The 26621-nt window shown below is 41.6% G+C and overlaps 1 protein-coding gene across 4 annotated transcripts; it reads left to right on the forward strand.

Moving 5' to 3' along the window:
* Window positions 1–94: 94 nt before the first annotated feature.
* Window positions 95–26621, forward strand: LARP7 (La ribonucleoprotein 7, transcriptional regulator). Of its 4 annotated transcripts, none has more exons than XM_064149781.1 (14): window positions 95–258; window positions 5893–6126; window positions 7301–7401; window positions 7509–7592; window positions 7998–8162; window positions 9383–9491; window positions 10395–10487; window positions 10669–11043; window positions 11893–12022; window positions 14664–14785; window positions 15680–15798; window positions 19468–19627; window positions 21895–21986; window positions 26154–26621. In XM_064149781.1, exons 2-14 carry the CDS (start codon window positions 5919–5921, stop codon window positions 26232–26234), a joined length of 1839 nt encoding a protein of 612 aa, XP_064005851.1. In that variant the 5' UTR covers window positions 95–258; window positions 5893–5918; the 3' UTR covers window positions 26235–26621. The 4 variants fall into 4 exon arrangements, with proteins under 4 accessions (XP_064005851.1, XP_064005850.1, XP_064005853.1 ...); XM_064149780.1 differs by having other exon boundaries at window positions 5911–6126; XM_064149783.1 differs by having other exon boundaries at window positions 95–241.

Raw genomic sequence — 26621 nt, forward strand, 5'->3', positions numbered from 1 at the left:
CGCCGCCCGCAGGAAGTCACGTGGCCCGGCGGCCGGGCGCGGCGCTGCGCTGCGCAGGCGCGGGCGGTGCCGCGGGGCTTTTCTCCCGGCGGGCGTCGCGCGTCGCGCCGGGACTGACGACGACAAACACCGACATCGGCGGTGGGGCTGCGGAAAAGGGGGCAGGGCCCGCTGCGGGCGGCTCAGCCTGGTGTTTCCGCAGTGACGCCGCCTAGCTGAGTTCCCCTTCCTCTTTCCTCCGGTGGGTCTGGCGCGAAGGTGAGCGGCGAGTGGCGGGGGGTGGGGGGGCACAGTCGGTTGAGGTGAGGGCGGTTGTGCCGGCGGTGCCGGCGGTGAGGACGACGCAGGCAGGGGGCGCTGCTGCCCCCTCAGTCTTTCCCTGTCGCCGTTACCGTCGTGCGCATGCGCCGTGCGGCGGCGGCGGGGCTGAGGCGCTGCGCGGCTGAGGCGCTGCGCGGCTGAGGCGCTGCGCGGCTGAGGCGCTGCGCGGCTGAGGCGCTGCGCGGCTGAGGCGCTGCGCGTGCCCGGCCCCCTCAGGCAGAGCGGGGAGCGGCTGCGTGGGGCTCCGGTTGTCGCCTGCCGGTACTGCCGTTTAACCGTGCTCTAGGCTTATTTATACTGACTCCGTCCCCACCGTGCTCGGCTTCTGGCCGTCTTTCCCTCCCGGTGCTTCTGGCGAGTGTGGTGTCTTTTCGGAGCGTTTCCAACCGCCGTTGTCCTTCAGTGTCCCTGCAGGGCTCTGTGGTGGCTTTGCCCTCAGGTGAAACGCAGCCGCCGCACCGGCGGGGGTTGTGTTCTCACACGGCTAAGGCCTGACCCGTAACGTTGCATTACAAGGTCCTCGAGCAGTGTCGGCAGCAGTGCTGAAAACCGCAGTGGTCAGTACCTGTGAGGTGTCAAATACATGGCAGTCAGCCTTCTTGGGAGCCAGGATTTAGCCAGGGCCTACACCAGCAAGGGTTAAGTTTGGGCTAATGAAATCTCTGTTGCGTTCTATTTTTTCCCTTCATTTGAGGGGTGGAAAAAATGGTTCTCCTACAGTCGTGCAGTGCTTCTGGGTCAGTCTGTATGCAGCTCCTAACAGGGCTAATAGGTCTTGCTTTTGTGCCCGCATTGATCCTGCTCCGAAGTCCTTGTTTCTGCTGCTTCACATCATTAACTCTGCTGATTATTCAGCTCCTTAATGAGTTACTTTAATTTACTAATACAACAGCGAAGGACAAGAAAGTACTACCTTACTTCTCGGAGTTGAACTGGCTTACCAGGCAGGAGTTGATGCACCTGAGGGCTTTGCTAAGGCATGTGGAGAGTGTTTGGTGTTAACTATATGGCTTCACCGAGGGCAAATCATGCCTATGAACTTGGCGGATTTTGGTGATGGAGTTACAGCATCACCGAATAAGGGAAGAGCAACTGATGTAATCTGCTGGAATTTGTCTGAAACATTTGACACTGCTCTGAATGGTATCCTGGTCACCAGACTGGGAAAGTTCGGACTTGGAGTGGTGGACCACTGGCTGCACTTGGAGATGTGATGGCTGCACTTGGAGAGTTGCAGTCAATGGCTTAATGTCCAAATGGAGACTAGTGACAAGTGGCACCCCTCGAGGGTTGGTACTGAGACTGGTGCTGTTTGACATCTTTGTTAGTGATATGGACAGTGGATTTGAGGCACCTTAAGCAAGTTTGCTGATGGCACCAACCTGTGTGGTCTGTTTAACATGCTAGCAGGAAGGGATGCTGTCCAGAGGGACTTGGACAGGCTGGAGAGGTGGGCCCAAGCCAACCTCATGAAGTGAGGCCAAGTCCTACAACTAGGTTAGGGCAATCCCAAGCACAAACCCAGGCTGGACAAGGAGTGGCTGGAGAGCAGCCTGGAGGAAGAGGAGGACTTGGGGGTGTTAGTTGGTGACAAACTCACCATGAGCCAGAAGTGTTTGCTGGCAGCCCAACAGGCAGCTGTATGCTGGCTGCATCAAAAGCAGGGAGAACAGGGAGAGAATTCTGCCTCTCTGGTCTGCTGAGACCCCACCTGCAGCACTCCCTCCAGTTCTGGTGCACAAAAGGGACATGGAGCTGCTGGAGAGGGTCCAGAGGAGGCCACAAAAGTGATCAGGGGACTGGAGAACCTTCCCCAGTGGGGACAGGTTGAAGGACCTGGGGTTGATCAGCATGGAGAAGAGAAAGCTCTGGGGAAACCTAATAGCAGCCTTTACCTGAAGGGGGGCTATAAGAAAGCTGGGGGCTGGAGGGGAACTTTTGACAAGGGCTTGTAGGATGAGGGGCAATGGCTTTGAGCTGGAAGAGGGGAGACTGAGTGGAGATTAAGAATAAACTCCTTACTGAGAGGGTGGTGAGACACTGAAAGAGGTTGCCCAGGAGAGGTTGTAGATGTTCCATTCCTGGAGCCGTTCAAGGCCAGGTTAGCATAGACTTTGAACAACCTGGGCTAGTGGGACGTTCCCTGCCCGTGGCAGGGGAGTTGGAACTAGATGATTTTTGAGGTCACTTCTAACCCAAACCGTTCTATGAACCTGTGATAATGAGATGCTCTGAGGGAGGACTGTGTGGCAAGTCAGAGGAGAGTTATTTTGGTGTCAGTGAACGGTTGTTTCATACAACTGAAGCTATCTCACGCAGTCCTATGCTGCAGGCCTGCATTTTGTTAAACCCCCACTTGTTGTGTCTTGTGAGGACAGAGGAAAAATTTAGCCACAGCAGGATTGGTACAGTGAGATCAGACTTAGTCTGGAAACAGCCCTAACACCCATCACTGTCACACGAAGACAAAGCCTTTTCTGTTTGTGATCATGCTGGTTTCAGGACATCTTTGGTTGCCTTAAATGTAAGTTTTAAATGATGTGTTGGCTTCACTGTTTAAGTAGGGAGAAGAGCAGGAGGTTCTGGTTTTAGGTTAAGAATTTGTGCTGTACTTCTGTACCTTGCTTTCCATAGGGGAAAGTTGCAAGGCAGGATAAGAACATAAACTCCTGCAGTTGTGTCTGTGCATGTATTAGAGGAGGAATACCTGAGGTGCAGTGCAGAATGCATCTCTGAAAGTTCTTTTAGATTTGCTGAATACTTGCATTTGTTTTGGAATAAATATCTAGAAGAGGAAGTGGAAACATTTTCATAGTGTAAAAAAAAGTATTTAGAATGATTCTTTCTCCTCCTTCCACCTCCTCTTGCCACATTTTGCTGTTTAAAGTGCCCTGTTTGGTTAGTTGTGGGGTTTTTTTTTTTGTTTTTTTTTTTAATTTACGTTATCTTTGCTTTCTTAAATCTTCTTCCTTGTGCTTAACTGTGTCTCCTTTTCGTGGTATCACTCACACATGATTTTATTTCACAAACTGCAGTGTGTTGGAAAGGATCCTTAAAGGTCCTCTTGTCCAGCTCCCCTGAAGTGAGCAGGAACACCTCCAACTAGATCAGGCTCGTTTGAGGGATGCTGGGGGATGGCAGCTATTTTGCTTTAACAACAGTGTTTTTAACATCGTGCTTTTACTTTCTTATGGATTTCTTTTTTTTACTGAATAGTGCTGTGGGGCAGGCAGTAGGAGTTGGCAAGGCTACAAAAATACAGACTGTCGTCTCCCTTGGCATCACTGCTTGTACTGATGAGTTGAGGTTTGCAAGAGTGATTGCAAATTAAGGAATACCAACCGAAAGAGCAAGTGCTGAGAGTTCCTGGCATGGTTGTTTCTGAACAGTATTTCCTTGAATTCTGAGTTTTAATGCTGTCTCAGGTGTGACTATTTCACCACTAAATGTAAGATTGTGTACTTATTGTGGTTACAGATTCGTAGCTAAGATTACTTCTCTGTTTCCAAGCTTCTCCAAGCTAATTTTCTTAAAGCTTCGTTTCTAAGCAAGTAGCACAAAGTGAGGGGTGGGAGGGAAGCCCAGAGGACAGTTCACAGCTGATTTTCTTTAAGCTTGAATGAGAACCTCTGCTGGAAAGAAAGTTCCAGGGCTCAGTGACTCAAAATGAGTGAAACACTGAGATGGGTTCTAAAAACAAAGCTTTGCTATACATGAACCACATTCATTATGTGTCAGTGTGGCCATTTAATATTGTTCAGCCACTTCTAGTGTCCAAAAATGATGCTTTATAAAGGTAAAGCCATCTGCTGTAGCCCTCAGCTAAGTACTATATCGTTCATCTGATTATTGATGTAAGTATCTTGCTGGAGGCCTTGAATAGCGCTTGAACTTCGGTCGGGAGTTTCACCTGGCTTGTCTTTCTAAGGCAATTGTTGACATTTTACTATCTAGAGTGGGCAGCTCACAGCAGGTAGAGAAACTGATATCCGGCTAAGGAAGCCTGATTTGCACAATAATTTGAAGAACGTTTCCATTTTTGTCATCCCGTTGTAGAATTTCCTCTCTGATAGCTGTACTCAGTCCTTCTGTGTAGCCTTGGCAGAGTGATGAGAAGCTTTTCATATGGTGATTGCTAACATTAATTACTTTAATTTTTGTGTTAATTTCATGTTCAAAAAGCTGTCTGCTTCTGGCAGCTTCGCTTTGTTTTGCTTATGTGAAGTGCTGTGCTGATGGGCAGTTTTCAAGGGCTGGCTTTCTACAGCAAATTGAAACGTGAACCAAACTGATGCATTGGAAAGGTTTTCTGGTTTTCAGGGTGAATCTGTATGTTCAAGTCACTGCCCTTGGAGTTCATTCTTTATTTCTGGGGGCCTGATTCTGAGCTTTCAACACAGCTTGGTTTGCCGTTAAAATCAGTGGCAGTGAGAGAAAGGAAAAAACGTCGGGTTAGGCATAACACAGTGGTTGCCACAGGGCAAGGAAGGATGTGTTAGAACGGATTCAGAAGCAGGACTGGAAGGTTTTGGAATTACTGCTCTTTGGTAGGGCCTTGACAGTTGATGGAGGGAGTGAATAGTTTGCATTTTTGACATAAAATATACAGGTTTTAAATCATTCCCTTTACTATCACCAGCCCTGCTATGAATATCTTGAGTGCATCTTTACATTTTATTTATTGGTCAGGATTAAAAGATGCTTCTCATTTGGAGTGAGCTTTGCAAGTGAGCTCTCCAGCTGCTGTGCATGACAGCATAACCTGTTTGCAGTCACTGGATTTATAATACTTACCTGCTGAGCATGATCCTCTGGCCGGTATTTTCTAAAGGCTTCTTTATAATCCAGCCTCTTTTTTTTTTCTGTTTTGCTTTTCTTTGCTCAAAAGGGTAGTTTCTGAAGTATGTGGTGCTCTGGGGTTTTTGTGTGTTCTTTCTAATGGCTTGTACTGGGAGATACAGGGAGTGGAGAACAAATTATTCCTTGTCTTTTTCCAAGTCTAAGAAAATGTTAGGGAAATTGCTTTTTAGATTTTGTTTTTGTAGGCTCTTTGACAAGTAGCTTAGTCTTCTGGTGACAGAGAAGTTACATTATTAAAACACATTTTGTGACCTGCACAAGTGCTTTACAGAATTCACTTTTATATATATTTATATATATTTAATAGCACTGCTTGTATGATGATGCACAAAAGCAATTTGAACTGTAAATCCCATGGCTGCTGCTGAAATCCAGAGCTGCTGTAAGAACTGTAACAAGGAGGGCAGACTATTCACTAGGCTTTCTGAATTAATAGTACAAATTTTAACTGAAGAACCTGCAGTTTGGTGCCAGCTTTCCTTCCAGTGAATCTCTGGTGCTAAAGGGCAGAAATAGGTGCCATGAGACACGAGTTCCAGCTTAATCTTCACCACACAGTTTTTGCATGCCCCAATTTTCCTCCTTTTCTGTGTGCTTTGTGTTTTTCTACACTACAAATAATGAACAGCACAGTCTCGCAGGGGATGTGTGGAGTTACTAAAATCAGACTGTTTAGTTGTCAAAATAAGACTATTTTTATTTTTATCAAAGGTTATATTTGACTTTCAGTTGACAGGATGACAGGAATGGAGACTGAAACTGCGAGAGACCAAGCCATGGAAGAAGAAAGCACTGAGCAGAAAAAGGAGAGAGAGAAAAAGAAGAGGTCAAGGGTTAAACAGGTGCTAGCTGATATAGCAAAACAAGTGGACTTCTGGTTTGGTGATGTTAATCTCCACAAAGATAAATTTCTCCGAGAACAAATTGAAAAGTCCAGAGATGGGTGTAAGTTTGTATTCACTTTATTTCAATAAACAGATATGTTTGCCTTCCTTCTTTACTGTGCAACTGGTGACAGTTACAAGTCACTCTGAGGTGCTTGGGTGCTCCTGGGAAGGATGTTATTTTCACACTGGAGAGGGTTGGCAGCTCAGGAGGCAGAGCTTGGTACTAGGTGATAGAAACTTTAGTGTTCACTTCGTCTTTACTACCAGCTGCAAGTTAGAGGCATCTGCCAGGGCTGGAAGGATTGTCTGGGAGACCTGAGTTTCTTTTTTTTTTAACTATAGAACTTAAAGAATAAGAAAAGAAACAAATCAACAGTAGAGGTGCAGTACATGGTTTGTGAGGTAGCTATATGCAGAAATTAAAATGTCATTTGGCTTTGTGGTTAGATACAATTTTTTTTTTCTATGCATTTTCTCCACAGATTTGTCCTTTAGACAATTTCTGACATTATTTGTTTGACTTCAGAATAGGAAGTTGAGCTTAATTCTGAAACTATTGACCCATTTGTAAAATAAAGTGATTTGCACATGAGCTCCAGTGACTAGAATGCATTTTTGCAACCAATACATGTGTTCAGCTGCATTGTGTGAAAGGGGACCCTGCTGACTGCTTGGAGTAGTCTTCAATTATATTGAACTTCAAATGGGTTTCAAAGCAAAGGCCTTCAGAGGAATAAAATTTAGCCTGCGTTTTTCACAGATACCAGATCTTGGATGTCTTAAGACCAATGCAACATCATTTTGTGTCGAGGTTTTGGCAGCATGACTCACTGCAACTGAAGTAGGAGCAGAGGCTCTTTTGTGTTGGGAAGGCTGTCTTAAACACTTAATTAAGTACTTGAAGGAGAGGCACGTTTTCAATGCAAATTGTTTTTGTATTGTAAAACTCTTTTAGAAAGGGGGGGTTTCTTCCTTTCTTTTCAGAGACAATCCTTATTGGTGCAGAGGTAAAAGGACAAAATTCCTTTTGAGAAAGGTTGGCACAAAAGAAAATTAAATATAGGTTTACTTGAAACTTTAATTTTGATGGTAAAAACTTTCTGGAAATCCTTGGCAGTGCGGTGACATACTTAACAAAAAATAATAGCAGAGTCTTACTGCCACATTAGAATACATAACTAATGCTTTCTAGACTATGATTTCATCACTTCCACCTTTCTTTTTATCTCTAGATGTCGACATATCCCTGCTTGTTTCTTTCAACAAAATGAAAAAATTGACTACTGATGGAAAATTGATAGCTCGAGCAGTTAAAAGTTCATCTGTGGTAGAGGTATGTAATATTTCACTTCTGTGTTTGGTAATACTGGTCTAATAATGATGGTGGTACTGAAATTGAGAGTAATCTTATGGAAAATACGAATTTCTCATTGCTTGTAGCTGGATTTAGAAGGGACTAGAATCCGAAGACGCCGGCCACTAGGCGAGCAACCAAAGGATGTGGATAGTCGAACAGTCTATGTGGTAAGATTGGGTTGGGACATGCCTGGTGTTGGGCAGGGACCTTTATTTCAGACTCTGGAAATTCCCTTTAACCTTCTTAACTGCTAATTGATTCTTTTAAGAATTCAAATCCCACTGAGCATTGTCAGTGATGATCTAATTGCATAGGATTATTTACTGCATTAAGGCCAACAAAGCCAACATCAAGCAGCCACATAGTTTTGCCAGAATTAGAAGACAGATTTTCCTTGTGTATACTTAATGCAGTAAATAAGATTTCTGATACCAAAAATATATGTCAATATTTTTGTTAACACTGGGAGGAGCTAGGCAGGTGTCTGGCTGCTGTTGCTTGTAGTGAAACATCTCAATACCACAGTAATGCATTAGTGAGAAAATGACATTTACTTTCTTTGTTTTTTTCAGGAGCTGCTGCCAAAAAATGTCAATCACAGCTGGATTGAGCGGGTGTTTGGGAAGTGTGGTAATGTAGTTTACATCAGCATGCCCCGGTACAGAAGCACTGGTGATCCAAAGGGGTTTGCTTTTGTTGAGTTTGAAACTAAAGAGCAAGCAGAGAAAGCTATTGAGGTGAGTAGTGGTGCCTCTGGTTTCTCAACCTTCTTCCTGTGTGATGGGGATGCTGTAGTCTTTACTAGTTCACCTACAGCAAAAAAAATAATTCCTAAAATACCCTAATTTAGACACTTAGTTCAGCAGCCCTTATGTTCCTGTCACCTACCCCCAGACCTCCAGTCACTTCTACAGTTAAAGTATAAATTTAATGTTAACCTGGAGACTTGGTAGAAGCTTTGTGGGCATTTTAGGGAATAATTTAGTTGGTCACTTTTGACATCCTGTAGGGAAATTGAGATCTCTCTCTCTCTCACAAAACGGTGGCAATGAAATTCCATCAGACAAGAGTGGTCGTGCCTAATATTCTGTATTTAAATCATAGAACAGAATCACAGATTCATAGAATTATTCCCTAGGTTGGAAGGAACCTTAGATATAATTTACTCCAGCCTCCCCACCATGGGCAGGGATGCCTCTGAACTAGACCAGGTTACCCAAGGCCTCATCCAGCCTAGCCTTGGAACACCCCCACAGAGGAGGTATCCAGAGCTTCCCTGAGCATACTGAAGAGCTTCTTCCTAAGATCCAGTCTAAACCTTCTACCCCTCAGCTTCAAGCCGTTCCCCCTTGTCCTGTTTCTAGACACCCTCAGGAAAAATCCCTTTGCAGCCTTCCTGTAGGATCCCTTCTGGTGTTAGAAAGCAGCTCTAGAGTCCCTCTGGAGTCTTACCTTGTCCAGGATGAACAACCCCAACTCCCTCAGCCTGTCCTCGTAGCAGAGGTGCTCTCAGCCCTTGGATCACCTTTGTGCCCCTTCTCTGGCCTCACTCCAACAGCTGTGTGTCCTTATGCTGGGGACACCGGAACTGGAGCAAGTATTCAAAGTCAGGTCTCACAAGAACAGTTAAGTGGCAGGATCCCCTCTCTTGCCCTGCTGGCCACACTCCCCTTAATGCAGCCTAGAACTTCAAATGTGATTTGAAACCGTAAAACCAGTTCTGTTTCCATGTTGCAATGGTAACAGATGTAAAGACACCACACTAACAATGTGAAATCAAGCAAGCTCTGCACGGTAAAAGCAAACACCAAAATAAAAGTGTTCTGAAAGAACAAGGTGTACACCTCTGGAGTTGTTATGGGCTATGAGGACTGTTGATTTTAACTTGGATGTTGATTTGTTAAAATAGATTGTTTAGGAATGGTTTGTGAATTGTAATCTATATTTATTTATGCAGTTTTTAAATAATCCACCAGAAGAAGCACCACGGAAACCTGGGATTTTCCCCAAAACAATAAAGAATAAGCCTATTCCTACACTCAATACAAGTGACAGCACTGTGGTAGGTAAGTGTTAAGTTGCCATGATCAGGAAACAAACTGGTTTGTGCCCCAGCTTCTGAAGAAAGGCTTTTGAGCTGGTGTGATACTGCAGTCTAATCTCACTATAAAAATAAAATGCATATTGCTGTTTGCATCTAAGCATTTAGATTTTGAAAATGCCTGGTATTGAAGAGAAAAGATCCAGATGCATGAGCAAAATCAGACTTAAAACCTTAGTTCTGCTCAGTTTGTGATCATATTTCAGAGCAAACCTTGTGGTATTCTTCTCTCTGCTGCAATTTCTATTGAGAGAACTATAAAAAGAGTGGGGGTTTGCCTTTCTTCCTCTTTGGATTGCTTGCTTTTGAGCAGAGCAGTACTTAGTGGAACAAACTTTTCACAGAGTATTTGCACTTTTCATGATTCATAATTTCTCATAAAAACCTGAGAAAAGAGTCCTGAGATGACAGCTGAACATGTTTCCTGTTAATACAATCTGCTACAACTTACAAAGCAGCATCACAGAATAATGATGCAGCTTTGATCACTGAAACATTTTTCCCCAGTTCTGATTTATATTGCAATTTTCCAGACTTCAGGCATCTTCCTGGCTTTTTCATGAGCATGATGATGAATCCTATGCCTCACTGTTATTACTAATCCTTTGCTATGACCAAAAAAACCATTTAACTGTGCTTTTTTTTAAAAGCCATGCTTTAAACCCACTGAAGTTTATGCTGCCTCCTGCCTCATAGAACTTTGAAGCAAGTAGACAGTACTGAAAATCAGTTATGTTTATTCTTTAATTTAGAAGGCCAATAGTTGTTTATTACATAAATATTGTGATGCATTTAATGCTCTGAATATCTCCTTTTTATTCTGAATGTTTTTCCCCCCTTTTTTTTGCCTTTTTTTTGGCCTGGAAAGAGGAAAATGTCTCTTCTGAAAACCAAGTGAAGGATGACATAAAACCTGCATTTGCTAAGGGAGAAGGGAAGACGTCTAGCTTGTCATCTGAGAGTAAGTACTTCAGTCACTTGTGACCCAGAGATCTTTCTTTGTGGGACTGAGTCTTATTTCTCTTCTGCTTAAACTGGCTAGTAAGAACTTTGCATGTGGTATTGTGATTGTTGACTTAGGTCAGTTAATCTAATCTAGTTTATAATCATTGCCAGATTAAAATATTGTGCTTTTAATACAGAAGAGAAGAAAAAGAAGAAAAAAAAGAAATCCAAAATTAAGAAAGAGAGCCACGGACAGGCAGCTGCAGAGACAAAGGAATCAAACACAAACACTACAATAGAGCAAGTACCCAAGTCAAAACGACACAGGACTTTGTCAGAATGTTCAGAAATGGAGGGGACTGAGACTCACAGGCAGCCCTCGAGGAAAGAAAAAAGAAAATGGGACAGAACGGAGAGCTCAGAGGCACCTTGGGAAAGCAGGCCTGGGAAGAGAAAAAGAACCAGCTCTGGAGATGGTGAGGCATCAACTCCCAAAGTCAAGAAAACTGTTCCAAAGCATGAAGTTCAGCCTGTAGAAGAGGAAACCACGGAAGCTCCAAAGGAATCCAATGGTAATTTTTTGCCTGTTTTATTGTCATTTCCACAAATTAAATCAAATGGCAGATCTTTCAGATTGGAAGGCTTATGAGGGACAAGGAGAAAAGCTTGAGTTACAGAAACTGCATTCTTTGCAGGTGAAATTGTTTTGCAGGGGCCTACAAATGAATTGTGATTTTAGTATGCTAGAGGATGAGGAGCAACTAAGCAACAAGGGAAGTGTCAGCTGTGTAATTACAAAGTGACTTGCCGAGGCCAGTTTGTTATTTGCAGTAAAGTGCTGGTGAAGGATTCAGACACTGAATTCGTGTCTTTGAAAGGCTGCAGACTTAACTGGTGGTTCTGGTTGAGACAGGAGGTGAAAAATGGTCGATGTGGTGGAGGGCATATAACAAGGTCAGTTTAAGAAGTGATCTTCCCTGCAATTAAATGTAAACCTTGTGATGAGTCATTCCAAGGAGACAAACTGCCTGGAGAATAGGGAAGAACTTTTAACACTGAAGCAGGTAAATCTCATCAGAAGTAAAAAGTTCACAAAGAACTTCACTGAAATACGGAGTCAGCCTTGGCAAATGGTGACAGTACAAGAATCTAGATAAGATTAAAATGCAGAGCAATAATACATGAGATAAGGAAAAAGAAAAGCAACAGATGGGATTAAAAGCTGCTTTGAAATCACACGTGGGTTGTGACAAGAACCCATGATTAGAGGCTGCGCTCAGGTAGTTAAGTGAACTAGAGTAGGCTCCTATTTCTGGGAAAGGGTCTACATAGAGATTTGAATCAGCAAATCAATCTTAAACTTTTTTCTGTGGTGTCTGTCACTGCTGTAACTAAAAATGTGTTGTTTATGTTTAATACAGACATTTCTGCAGAAGAGGACAAAGATAAAAAAGACACATCCCTTTCAAAATCTAAAAGGAAACACAAGAAAAAGCACAAAGAAAGGCACAAAATGGGTGAAGAAGTCATTCCTCTCAGAGTACTCTCCAAGTAGGTTACGAAACAGCTGTGTGACCAGGTTCTGGTACCTGGTGGATGGGGGATACCTAGTAACTGGGGTTTTTTTTTCAGCATTAATGGAAACTGGCTTCTTAAAAAAGGATATCTAAAGAGGTTCTGATAATGCACACAAAGAAAGGACAGCTGCGCTCCACCTTACTCCATTTTATTATCCACTGCCTAGATTAGATATGGGCTGGGGTAGCCTCAAGTTGTGTGAATTTATGTTGCAGCTTCAATTGTCAAACCAGTAGTGAAGTTCATCTTTTGGCTTTTACTTGACCAGACAGCTTTTTGCCTTTGTTTAAAACCTCAGGTATGTGTAAAAATGTTTTCCTAGACCACGCAGCTGTCTTAAGTTTTACATACTTTATTGAATCTTTATTATTTCTTAGCAGGTTTATCAGCAATCCTTGTGATATTCCCAACATTTGCAATATTTTACTGCATGTGTTTTAAATCCTTGCGTGTCTGACAGTCCATCACCATTGCTAAAGTGCAATTCCAGTACTTTATACAACAGAGTTGCAGATTAGCAACAGTATTAGCCTGTAGCTGAAAAGATTCAAATACCAGTTATAAGTCTGGCATAATTGTTGCTGTGTGCAGTTTCAGCAACTGCAAATACCCAATTTGCAGCTGGCTCCTGGTCCAAACGATGTTATTCCAGAAGCTTGACAAATAGCCATGTAACCGTTGGGCTTTTAGGAGTCACCACAACTAAAACATGGAAGCACTTACTTTTTAGACATCCAGCAAGTACCTCCATGTTAAAGTCGAGGGGGTCCTTGCCATCCTGTGCTATACGTGATAGCAAAACTGTGCTTTATTGTCTGACAGAGACCACTCGTGCTCTTCCTAGGAACTGGAAAACATTTTCAGTTGAGGAAAATAGGATTCACCAACACCAAAACATGGAAGCACTTACTATTCAGGTGTGAAGCAAGTACATCCACATTTAAGTTCTGGGGATCCTTAAGTGGAGGAAAAAAAACCTTCAAAAATTAAACAGGAGTGCTGATAATGCAACAATAAACTCATGCAGGTATCTGTTACTGAAAGTAGGCTTCTGAGCCTGAAACAGCCAAGAACTTCAGGATCCACCGCCACTGAAACATGGAAGCACTTACTTTTGTAGGCAGCAGGTACCTCCATGTTAAAGCAAAGGGAGCTCCTTTTAAAATTCAAATATTGATTCAAGTATTTCAAACAAATGCAGGCCACTGAAAAGTTGTCCTGTTCAGTTGTCTTGTTCTTGTTGGAGAAGAGCGTCTTCAACTGCTTGCAGCCTAAATCCTCCGGGTTTTTTTTTTCCTGGATGTGAAAATCATCCAGCTTGAAGTGTAAAGGCAAAAAAAAAAAAATAAAAAGAGCGCCAAATCCTGGAAAGTTTTTCAGTATTGCGATCAGGATTCACCTCTACTAAAACATGGAAGCACTTACTTTGTTTAAATCACAGAAAGCACCTCCATGTTAAAGTAAAAGGGGTCCACACAAAAATGATTATTTCAAAAATAAAGTAAGCCGGAGTTATCAACGATGCATTCTCCCTTTCCACCGAGATTCTGAGACCACTGCAGCAAATAGAAAGTTTTAGATTTTAGTTAAGTGTAGCAGAGAGGACCAAAAAAAATCAGTTTTAAAAGAGCATAAGCATTTCAAATACTTGCCTGTCTCATTCTCCATGCTCTTCTCTTCCTTCGAGTCAAGTTAACTACCAGGACTTCCTTCGGCTTGTATTTATACCATACCTTGCTAAGGAATGGTGTTGCCTTTTTATCTCTAAGAATCATTAGGTTGGTCTTTTGTTATTTTAATGTCTTTGCTCTGCTGAGAATGTATGATCCTGGGTGAGTCTGGATGCTTTTTTTTGAAGTATACAGTTGTCAGTGTTAACAGCTAAAACCATTACCACAAGATATCCTCCTCTTTAAAAATCCTCTATCAGCTTGTTTGATAGCACAGATTAGGGTAACAATGAGTCGTTCTCACAGTGGCACTATAGGCATTGTGTTGCTGTGGAGCAAAGCTCTGGCTGTTTGCAGAAACATCTCCATGTTAAATGTATGTAAATATATAAATTGCTTCCATGTGGTGGTATTTTTTAACCAAAATGCATTTGAATAGTAAGGAATGTTCTTATCTCAGTGGGGTTTTGGTGAGTTTAACCAGTTGTTGATTTTCCATCAATGATTTTTTTTTTCCTCCTAAAAAATAAATGACTGATTCTTAGTATAGTAACACAGGAGTGGGTTCACTGAGCTAATTCAGTGAATTCAGAGTTCACTGTCTCTGAATTAACCCTGAATTTGGTGCTTGTGGTCTGGGGAGTGGAAAACATAGTTTACCATGCAGTTTTATATGCTTCCTGAGTATGTAAAACAAATTAGGGAGTCACTACCTGAATGCTAGGCCTGGGGTACTAAAAACTGAAGAAAGGAATAAAAAACACTCGGGTATAGACAAGGCTAAATTTGGTTTAAGTGCAGGGAGATCTCTGATGGCAAACCCAGCCTGTACTGCTCACCAAGTTCAGCTGAAACTACTTGTAAACTGAGTTTTCATCCTTTTGGTTCCAAAGGTTATTTTCTCATTTTAAACTGACATGCTATGCTCCTGTTGCCTCTTACAGGACCGAATGGATGGATTTGAAGCAAGAATATTTGTCCCTTCAAAAAGCCAGCATGGCCTCCTTAAAGAAAGCAATGTCACAAATCAAAACTGAGTCTGTGGCAGAGATGGACACTGAGTCTGGTGCGTAGAAAAAGCTTCAGTCAGAAAATGATGACTCCAATCCTGCTTGTGATGGGTTTTCTCTTGTGTTCTTCATGGTTCCAGTACACAGACATAAGTGATTTAAGACCCTGTTCCTCCAGAAACACTCCTAATGGGTTTTGCTTTTTATAATGCTGATGTTTTATTTCACTAAATATTATTAAAAGCAGCTCTCTCTCATTTAAATACATTTGGGACTAAGGAATTTTCTAAGTAAAGTCTAAACAAGTCATTTCAGCATATTCCATCTTCTTAAACTTAAAGGTCTTTTCAAGTAATTGTTATCATAAAAGCCACAGAGCAGTAAATCAAGACTCAGCTTTCCTGATTAATTAACTCAGGCCTGGTTTGCTTAAGTTTGCTTAAGTTTATACCTGCAGCAGGTTTTCTAAGCTATTCAAAAAAATGGCTTGCAATGGAGTTTTGTCAGATTTGTGGTTAAAGAAAGTTTGTTACATTTCTACATTTTTCAGATATAAATTTGCCTGTTTTTTTTTTTTCTCCTGCTCTGGATCCTTCACTGCTTCTCATACTGACATTTCAGTGCCTTATTTTTAATCAATGTAGAATGAAGAATTCAACTATGAATTTAAATCAAAATGAATAGAATGAAAAAATAGTCTTCTAAGACCTTTGGGGCTGTAAAAACGTCTTAGGACTCTTTTCTGGGGGCTGTTTTCTTTTTCTTGATTTTTAGATTAATTTGTGTGTGTGTGGTTTTTTTTAATCTGCAGTACCAATATTTTATACTTCTTTCATATCTTGTGTAAATAATTTTGCTTATGTGCTTTAATACCGTCTTTACTTTGTCCAAATAATTCATTGAGCTTTGCTTCTCTTTTTTTTCCTTTTCCTCATTTTCAAACTGCCCAGCCACCAGTGAGGACTGTGCCCACCCTGCCAAGGCCAACACAATGGGGCCCCGCTTTGTGAGTGGAGTGATTGTGAAGATCATTAGCACTGAGCCCCTGCCGGGCAGGAAGCAGATCAAGGTAATGCCTTTGTAACCTCAGGGTAGCTGTTAGTCTTTCCTCTTACACTGCCCCTGAAATGTTTTGAATATGGAATACCATGAAAACAAGTCTTACTGTTTTTTAAGTTTGTTGTTTTTTCATTTGGCCGATGGCTGTATACTGATTCTTCTCTAGTATTGTTAACAGCAGATTTTACAACGGCAAAATAAATTAAAGAGGATGTTACAGAGCAAAATAATTAGCGTTTAGAGTGCTGCAATGTCAAGTTTACACTGAAAATAAATAGTGCTCTAGAGCATGCTCTTTTTTCTAGTGAAAAAAGAGAAGTGAAGGACCAAGTGTGTGCAATGCTCCGTGTTTGTCATTGTGCCAGTCATAGAACCACAGAATCAACCAGGTTGGAAGAGACCTCCAAGATCATCCAGTCCAACCTAGCACCCAGCCCTGGCCAGTCAATTAGACCATGGCACTAAGTGCCTCAGCCAGGCTTTTTTTGAAAACCTCCAGGGTCGGCGACTGCACCACCTCCCTGGCAGCCCATTCCAATGGCAAATTGGCAAATCACTCTCTCTGGGAATAATTTCCTCCTAACACTCAACCTATACCTTCCCCAGCACAACTTGAGACTGTGTCCCCTTGTTCTGTTGCTGGTTGCCTGGCAGAAGAGGTCAATCCCCACCTGGCTACAACCTCCCTTTAGGTAGTTGCAGACAGCAATGAGGTCACCCCTGAGCCTCCTCTTCTGCAGGCTGCACACCCCCAGCTCCCTCAGCCTCTCCTCATAGAATTTGGCCTTTCACCAGCTTTGTCGCCCTTCTCTGGACACGCTTCAGTATCTCAACATCTCTCTTGAATTGAGGAGCCCAGAACTGGACACAGTACTCAAAGTGTGGCCTGACCAGTGCTGTGTACAGGGGAAGAATAACTTCTGTTTTCCTACTGGCCACATTGTTCATAATAGAACAATTCAGATCAAGACTTCTCTATCAATCTATTGCAGTTTTTACCGTTAGCAGGAATTTGGGGACAAGAAAATACTGTCTGCATGGGAAAATAGTTGTTGTGGTGTTATTTTTTATAAGAAAAGCACAATTACAGACCTGCCAGTTCAGTGAGAGTGACAGCAATAGATTTCCAGTAAAATCATTCACTCATTTCATTATTATTTCATCATCACAGAATGAAGGGACCTTAGAGATCATCTACTCTGTGGGCAGGGGTGCCTCTCAACTAGACTTGGCTGCTCCAGGGCTCATCCATCCTGCCCTTGAACACTCTCAGGGAGGAGGCAGCCAGGACCTCTCTGGGCAGCCTATTCCAAAGTCTCACCACCCTCATAGTGAAGAACTTCTTCCTAAGATGCAGTCTAAACCTTCTCTCCCCTTGTCCTATCTCTAGACACCCTAATGAAAAGTCCCTCTCTGGCTTTCCTATAGGATTCCTTCAGGTGCAGGAAGGCAGCTCTAAGGTCTCCCCTGGAGCCTTCTCTAGGCTGAAAAACCCCAGCTCCTTCAGCCAGTCCTTATAGTAGAGGTGCTCTCAGCCCTTCTCTGGCCTCACTCCAACAGTTCTTTGTCCTTATGCTGGGGACACCAGAACTGGAGGCAGTTTTTGAGGTGGGGGTCTGTATTTGTCCTATGACAATTGCTCTTTTTTTCTCAGTTTAAAAGATAAAGAACCAAACAACCCTAAAAAAAACCTGCATGTGTAGTAGGCTATTTTCTTTTAAGAAAGAGAAGGCTTAAGGAGTGTCCTTTTGAAATGGCAGTATTAAAATTTTCCAAAGGATACAGAATTTTCCATGCACATGACAAGGGGCATGTTTTTTTCTCTTTCACAAGTTGTACATTTAGGTGAATAATAACTGGAAAGAATTTGAGAAACTTTTACTCTATTTTGGAATAAATATTCGGACCACTTTTGACAATGAGAGAATGGTTCAAAAAGGGGAGCTCTGAGATGATTCTCTTTTTTTTTAGTAACAGGGGAGTCCATTTGAAGTCACTGTCTGCTTGCAAGCCCGTGAAGTTTAGTGTGTGCATGAGCCTAAGTAAGATGAGAAACTTACTGAAAGCTAGCTGATAAGATTTTCAGCTTAATCAGTCTTATCAGTTTTGGTGTGTTTGCAGGCAGTTGTCTGAGTGCTGGAGACACCAAGAGAATGTGGTACTTGTTGCTGTAAGGTCTCAGGGCCGATTTGACTGCAGTGTGCGCCTCACTGGGTTAAGTTTGTGTCACAGCTTAACATAGAGTGGTCAGGAGGTAAGATTACTCCTCCTGCTAGAGCTGAAAACAAACTTAGTTTAGCATTTCCAGGTATCTTGAGGATAGTTTTAGAGAAAATAATCAAAGCAGAAGGGAACAGAATATTAGGGCAGTCTTTCCATATCTTTGGTTCTCATAATCAGCGGTAAGTAAAGTATTTAACAAAGTGTTACCAAGCAAATGCATGCCCCTCTAAAGACCTGTCTTTAAGTGGAGAATGCAGCTGCAGTTGAAAGAAGCTGAGGGTTCATCAGCAGTTTTTGCAGGTCAGCAGTGCAAGCTGCAAACTGTACCGAACACTTCCTAGAGTTTTCATGCTCAAATAGTTGCTGTTAGGAAAGATGTAACTTACAAAATCTCTCTGTGCCCATGTTTGTGGACTGCCACAGCAAGTGCTGCCACGAAGCAGCACACCTAAGCTGATCTTTCCTCAGTAAGCTTCCAGAATTGATTTGTATTTCCCAGGTTGGGAAGATCTCTCCAGAGTAGTTTCAATATTATTTTGGTGTTGCAGCTTTTTACCTCAAGTTCCATATTTTGCTACTAAGGCACATCTCAGAGATCATAACATTGCCAACTCCAGTGAAGTTTGAGTTGTTCTGATTTTCCATTTAAACAGGACTTTGGAATAATAGAATTAAGAGTGAAAAGTAGCTTTGTTTGGCTCTCAAATGATCTCAACAGCACTGGCACTTGATTTTTTTATTCTGTTTTAAGGCTATTGTAGTAGTGGAGGGTTAAAAGCAGGGTGTAATTCTTGAATAGAAGCATCTTACTTGAGCTGCCTGCTGTGAGCAAAATTGACTAGGAATGTGTGGTCTTAGCTAATTTCCCTAACAGCAGGTATGAAGAGTGAAGTACTTCTGAAAGAGCATGTGTGACACTTCAGCTGTCCGGGAGAATTTTCAGGCAGAGGTCACTTTATAAAGATAGGAAGGGTTGGCTTACTACTGCTCGTTTCTCAAATAGGGTTGGTTTACTACTAATTTATCAAATAATCTGCTATGGCTGGACTCGCTTTTATATATTTTATGCGTAGAATTGAGTTAGAATTTTTTTGTCTGTTGGATCAACATATTTCAGTGTTGTAGTACACATACTTTTGCTTTAATAAAAAAAAAGTTCATGTAGTATTGAAATAAATAGGTAATTACTGATGCTGCATTAGTAAAAGTATTCTTAGGCAAAGAAATAACTGCTTTAAGTTCTTGCAGGGCTGGAGGAGAGAAAAACATGTTGTAGGGTCTTAAATAAGGATTCAGATGTGTAAAGTATTGATACAAAACTCTTTGTAAAGAGATCAAATGAAAAAAATCAGTTACTGCTTTCTACTGCATGACCTTTTTGACAATGTCAATGTTCTAAAAATGGTAAAAAATCACTCATTTGATATTCTTTTTTTTTTGTTCCATGTCTTGCTAGAATGCTTTAGCAGTGCTGGCTGATGCTGCCTATGTGGATATGCTGGAGGGAGACACAGAATGTCACGTCCGTTTTAGAACTCCAGAGGATGCACAGACTGTTGTGAGATCACACAAAGAAATACAGGTCAAAAACAACTGGAAATTCGAAGTTCTCACTGGTAAGACTTCTCTATTGTTCTTTTTGTTAATGGTAGTACAGGAGAAGACTTAAGTAGTGTGAAGAGGATTGAATTGCATGATGGCTTTATGGATACATTTGTGTAGCAGGTTTTTTCTATGTGGTTTTTTTTCATTTTGCTGTTGCAGTGAAATGGGGAAAAAACCCAAGAGTTTCATGGCACCGTCAGAGCAAAGTAATTTTGCTTGCCTTTACCACTTTAATTATTGTCTTTTGAGATTGATTGATGTCACTTTTAGTGACAATTGACTGTAGAACGTAATTCACATTGCAGCTTTATGAATTTAAGGTTCTGGGGATGCAAAAGAATTTTAAATGAAGATTTTTTTCTTTTTGTGTGTGTGAAATAGCAGGACAAGGATCTAACAGCATGGATGCCTTCACAGTGGTTTTAGCACTTGCCTTATAATTAACCTTCCTTTTTTCCAGGAAGGTGAATAATGTATGGTTGAGTAGTGCCTTTTTTGTATTTGCACTAACATTTGTAGTGATTTACTTTGGAAATTTATTCTAACCTGTGTTGCTTTTGCTTCTGAAAATACTTTGCTGTTCTAAATTGCATTGCCTTTTATTAGGTTGGAGTAGTCTTTCAAGTGTATAGAGACCTCTTTATAGAAGTCAGGGTAGTAGAAGTGTGTGGTGGGAAAGTCTTTCAAATTCTGTTATTGTATCCATAAAACTTTTAGATGCTAGAGATGCACTGAAAATTCCAAAGGCGCACACACACAAACGGACAAAACTCAGGTAAAGCAATCCAAAGGAGATTTGGTCATCTGTGCATTTAAATGTTTTCCACACTCCTGCACAGATCCTCATATAGGGCTCAGTTCCATGCATGCAGGGATGTAAACCCCCATTAATGTCAACTAAGGCTTGCAGAAGGAAGAGTTAAAATGGAAGCATTAACCTTCAGAATAATATCAAAGTTAATTAAAGTTTGAGTCTTATTGAATGCTGCTAATATCATTTGGAGATAGTTTTGTCTCCAGAGCATTCTGCATTCCAGAACTTGAATTATAGCATTTTCCATCTGTTTGCTTTTTGTACACAACCAGGCCTCTGGTTTTGTATCCATATAGAAAAGTGTAGTAGTAGATCAGGAGTAAGTACTACATTGTGGGAGCTTCCCATTCATAGTCTTAAGATTTTTTCCCCTCAGACTGGCTCATTGAAATGAGAATGGAAAAGCTTCTGAGGAATGCAGAAGGATTTCAGCTTTTCTTGGTGGCATAAAGTGAATGCAGTGAATAAGGATAAGGAAAAACTCACTCTGCTCAGGGACTAAAACCTTTCCAGTAATACTCTACTTTTTGGAACTTTTAGAACTTGAGCTTTTCATCTGACAAGATACTAAACCTCTCTGGTCACGGTTAGGTGCTATTGTGATAGAATGTATAAAAAATGCTGTTAAAATATAGGCACAAATGGTTCTCAGAGTCATTAATTCAACAGCTTTTTCTGGGAATCTTCTCCAACATCACTGGAAAACTTCTCTGTTACCGAAGATCTCCCATGAGACTGCACGACAAACTCTACGTCACAGAATTCCCATTGCCATGATTGCAGCACAAAACAGTGGCAAACTGCTGCTTGCTGCAAAAGAGCTGCAAAACGACTTCCTCTCATTTCCCTTCCATGTTCAACCATCCCTAACGGCCTGTGAAGTCCCCAGAGTTTACTTCTAACAATGGCTGTGATGAAACAAAATCATCTCAATCATTTTTTCAGTAATTCCTTTTTTTTCAGTTTGGTCAGAGCTTGAGTACATCGGTAAATCAAAGGGTCTCTGAGTGCTATGGTAAAAGTCTTAGCAAAAGCTGAGCTGCCTCTGCTAATTACATGTAGAGAGTGGTCTTTGCATAGTTCCTCAGTTCTGAAGCTTGTAAAACTCCTTGCTCAGGAAAAGCTATTTGGCATTCCAGTCCTGAAATGAATAAAATGCATAGGAACTTGATCGAGATCCTGTTCAACTTGTCCAGAGCAGCAACCTTGGTGTCGGCTTTGAGCTTCTTTGGACAGAGTTGAGCTTTTCTTTGCCTACCTCAGTGTATGCAGCTGGTACTCTGCTCTATGACTTCTTTGACTGTGAAATTTAAGACCGATGAGGAAGTATTTGTTGGGTTTCCCTAACAAATATTTTTACCTTGGTAAAAAATCCTCCCCAGACTCCTCACAGCAGAAACACTGTGCACCCTCTTGTATTAAATACATTAACCAATGTGTTGTGCTGTTAATTTATTTTTCAAGGTGATCATGAACAGCGTTACTGGCAGAAGATTTTAGTGGACAGACAAGCTAAACTTAACCAGCCTCGAGAAAAGAAGAGGGGCACTGAGAAGGTAATTTACAAGTAAAGATTTGACCTCTACAGACGTGATTGAAAACATGACTCTGTTTCTGTGTAGCTTTACTATTTATTTATTCATGTATTATTTTTTGCTACTTTAACATTTGGCTCTGTATTTAATCAGCTAAATAATTTTCTACTGACTTTGGAGCAAGGTGTCACAGTCACAAAATAGAGAATGTGTGGCTTTCCTGTCCAGTTGCCAAATACAAGGCTGGCCTTTGTGAAGCCAATTGGAGGAAGTTAACTCCACAACTGAAGGCTTGAAGTTAATTTCTAAGCTGGATTCCTTTTTGCTCTGGTGTGATAAAGTGTAGGACTTTAGTCTTTAGTATGATAAAGGAAATGGCTTCCTTCAGAATGAATTTTTTTTTTCCCTCTCATGGTTTATACAGGTTTATCTACTTCTGTGTGAATGCTGGTGTGTTCTTGGTGTAAAGAGTCCGTGTACCAGTGTGTCTGTTCAGATCCAGAAAAATCAAAATGCTGCTGCAAGCATCCATAAGCTGAGCAACTTCCAGACCCAAACTGCCTTGCATCTAGGGAAACTCCTTTCCAGCCTTGACCTTGATATGCAGCCAGGCCACAAGGAATTTGCAGGCCGCAATCTCACTCTTGCCCCAGAAGATCCTTCCAGGCAGAAGCGTTCTTGATTGAGCTTGTTAGCTTCTTTACCTGACAGACAGGAGCCAAAGAGTATTTCACAGCCGTTTTATTGCTGGGTTTATTTCACAGGATGCAGATAAGGTTTCTGAGTTGGCTTTACCCTGAATCTTTATGCTGGTGCTTGCAAAACTTCAAAATCATCTGACCTTAATTATTTGCTGGTGACTTTGGAGACTTTTTGTTTCCTAGGCACCTCAGTGATACTCAGTGCCATAAATTTCCTCCTTGTTCCCCATGTAATTGAAAAGATGACATTGACCTGAAGGAGCAACAGTTGTACAGGTCAAACTCTTGCCTTGTAGAAGGCATACTTTGCATGTATTGTCTTGTTGCTTTATGTGTTCTTTCACAGCCTTTGCAAGCACATGAATCTGGTTCTTTTAAACAAAAGGTGTGCATAAAAAAATTCCCCAAATGACCGATTTAATTTTCTTAAAAGCATGGACATTACACTGGCTCAATATATTGTTCTTTACCATGAGCAGTGTGGGAATGTGAAAGCTGTACAGCTTTAGAGCCTTTTACTGAGCACTGTCAGGGTTTTCTTCGGGTATTTTTTTCCTCAATGTACTTTTACTTTTTGAAACAAAAAGTGCCAGTGGCACCTTCGTCTTCATTTTGGAGGTATCCTGTTCTCTAGTTTGTCTTTTTCCTATTTTAAAGGTTGGTATTTGTTGTCCAAACTGGCGTAAATTGGCCAGTAATGTACCTCATTGAGGCTTGCAAACGTAAACTGTCTCAGTTCTGCATAACAATAGCAGCAGTGAGGGTGCAAACTCCTGCTCCTCCCCCTTACCCATCACCTTACAGTGCTGGGAGGTGTTAACTTCAAAGCTCAGTGAATGCTATTTAAATGCTAACACTGGGAGGCAAAACATCCAGAAAAGAATGCCTCCCTGGAGTCAGCAACTCTTAACCCTGTGGTCACTTTTTGACAGGCTCTGTTCCAGATAGACCGACAGATAATAAGAAAAACAATGCTTCCTTCTCTGTTCACTGATATTAGTTTTAATCTTTTATTTGACCATTTTCCAAAGTACAAATTGACTTCTGTTGAAGGTCATAACGAAAGAGAAAAAGTAATATGATTCATAATTAAACACATGCCATTAGTGTATCTTCCTTGTAGAGATTATCTTCTGTTAAAGGCTTTTAATCCCTTACAAGATCTCTCTTTGAAGATGGCTAATAGACAAATGGTTGTTTTATGATAGAGACAGCATCTTATACTTTCTTTCAATTCGTATTTAAATGTAGGCTTAAAAGTTCCATTCACACAGGCTGTATAGCTGCAGTGGTCTCATTGTGTTCACAGTAATAATGAATTGGTGCATGGCCCCATCCAAATCCATGTTCTCTGTCTTGTTCACCTGCATAATAAAACCATCTTCGTGATTTAGTGATACAACTGTAAAGCTTCTTTCCAGAGCTGTTGCCTTAGTTCAGTGCCAGTTTTTGCAGTCCTAAAGCAGCTCATTAGTTTCTGGCCTTAAACTGTGGGCTGATTAAATGTTCCCGTTCATAAAGCAAAGGCAGGAGTGCCTCTGCGTTTCCCACTTGGGCCTGGGCTTTTGGGGGAGGTGGTGCTGCTGAACCTATTTTACACCTTGTAGGGCCCCTTTCACAGGAGGAAAGGAGGAAGTTTAAGAGGGTGGGAGTGGTGGTAGAAGTGAAAGGCATTTGGTGAGGAAGTGAGAATTGGGTATTTGGGAAGGGCGGAATAATTTGCTGAATATCTGGGGAAAGGAGGATAGGGGGAATGCCTGGGCACAGCCCACATCATTCCCTTCTTAATGTGCCTGGGGGGCTGCGTGTTTTCAAGGCAGACCAGTTCCCTCTCTGAGCACCGCTGAGAAGTCTCACACCAGAGCACAAATGAGCCCTTTTCCCTGGTTCTCTATGGAAGGACGGGGTGCCTGTCTGGAGACAGGAATGGTGTGCATACAAATACGTGCTGATACAGGATTGATTAGCTGGAAATGGCCTTGAGGCCGCTTTCAGGTTCTGAGATGCTGAACTGGGCAATTCATGTCTTAAAGCTTTCCTTTCAGTGTTTGTGGTTCTCCATTCCATATGTTGAACCAATGAGCCACTGTATTCCTTGCTTCTTGTTACTTTAACTCGTAACCCGTTGTTTTTAGGTACCAGTCAAGGGACTTGTAGTTGCATTTTTTAGATCAATTTTATTTCTGGAGAATGTTTGAGAAAGCTTCTATCAGAACATATGCTCTGATGCTATTGAGAACAAGTTAAGCATTGCACTTAAGCTGTAGGCCAAAGAGGGGTGTACCACTGAGACTGGTGGTGTAAAAGGCATTGCACACAGCCAGCATCCATGGAACATCAGTGTGGAGTGTAATTCTTGAAGCTTTTCAAATCTAACAAACTGTCTGCTGAAGTGCCTGGTGAGGAAGTGCTCCTTCACCTCAGTACCACCTTACATGTTCCTAGTAGTATCCAGCAGTTAAGTTGCTGCAGATTGATGCTGGTGCATTAGAGATGTGCCTGGAATCAGAGCAGCTTCCTGTATTCAGATCAGGCAGCCTGTCTTGTTCCCTGCGTTTTGTTTTGTCGCTGTTTGTTATCTCATGAGCTGTGGCTTATGGTTGAATCTCAACGGGGTAGCAAAGCTTATAGCTTTACTTCTGGGTATTAATGTGATTTTGTTGCAGTACTGCCATGAAATCTGGGAATGTTCTAGTGTGGGTGCTTCAAAACTAAGTGTGCTTCTGATGTTATTCTCAGTGTTTTGCTTTCAGCCTGAAGACAATACCCAGAAGTCAGAAATTAGCAGCTTAGTTATGTTCCATATGAGTGTTTCTCCTACTGGAACCAGGTACCCTAGTCATTTAGGTACCTAAAAACAACCAAATCCCTGGTCAGACTGGGGTTGGATTTAAGGATTTCCAGTATCAGTGTTCTTCCAGACTGCTCTCGAGATTCATTCTCAAGAGGTTTGTGATACATGTTGTGCTGTTTTCCCAGCCTGAAGGATGGTCCCCATCTGGATTTCAGTGCTTTTGTTTCTTTGCTGAGTGCAGAAAATGACACAATATTCCTAAGGCATTCTTTTTGTGGTCTGACCTGGTTTTTACATCAGTAACAGCACGAATCCAACAGAAGGGCTGGCTTGTGGGTTTTTAAAACTTACTATATGAGACTGTGGGGATGTTTGAAGTTGAGGATTTTTGTTTTCCTCAACCATGTTGGGAGGGAAGAAGGGATGGAATGAAAGCTGCTGCTTTGCAGAGTCCAGAGGCTGAAGAGCTTTGCATCAGTGGTTTTGCTGGGTTTGAGGCAACAGTGAGATGAAATTCTGTCAGGGCTGCTTTAAGTGATGGTGTTAGATGTACAGGTTAGCTCAGCTGTTCAAAGATTAGATTTTTCTTAAGAATCTTGATAAATCAGTTAATAATATGGTCATAACTGTGAGGTAAAAGCACAATATATTTTTCCTCTAACCTTTTCTACCATTTTTTGGTTGTCTTTGCAGTTGATTGCCAAAGCTGAAAGAATAAGACTTGAAAAGACCCAGCGAACAAGTAAACATATTTACTTCACTGAAGAAATATAACCAAGACTTGATTGTGATCTTCCAAGTGAACTAGATACTGAAAAGAGAAAAACACAAAAGGAAAACAAGCCCCACAGCCACCACTGCTTACAGCAATCTAAACCATTTCTAAGGAGGCATCACAATCAGTTTGATTCATAATTCTGCAGACTGCAGGTATGAAGATTGTTCTGAGTCCCATTTTAAATAGGCTGAATGTTTACTGCTTCTGAGCCTCTAGGTAAAGCTTTCTGGGAAAACAAAGTGTAAAAAGAGGTTTGGGTTTAGTTTGCTTCTGGTTTTTTGTTTGTTGATTTTGATGTGGTTTTTTCTTTTCTTTATTTTTTTTTTTTGTATGTTGAAGTTTTCTACACTAGGTTGTGAAATAAAATGATTGAGAAATTTTCA

Source organism: Pogoniulus pusillus, chromosome 10, assembly GCF_015220805.1.
Source record: "Pogoniulus pusillus isolate bPogPus1 chromosome 10, bPogPus1.pri, whole genome shotgun sequence".
Taxonomy (NCBI): Eukaryota; Metazoa; Chordata; class Aves; order Piciformes; family Lybiidae; genus Pogoniulus; species Pogoniulus pusillus.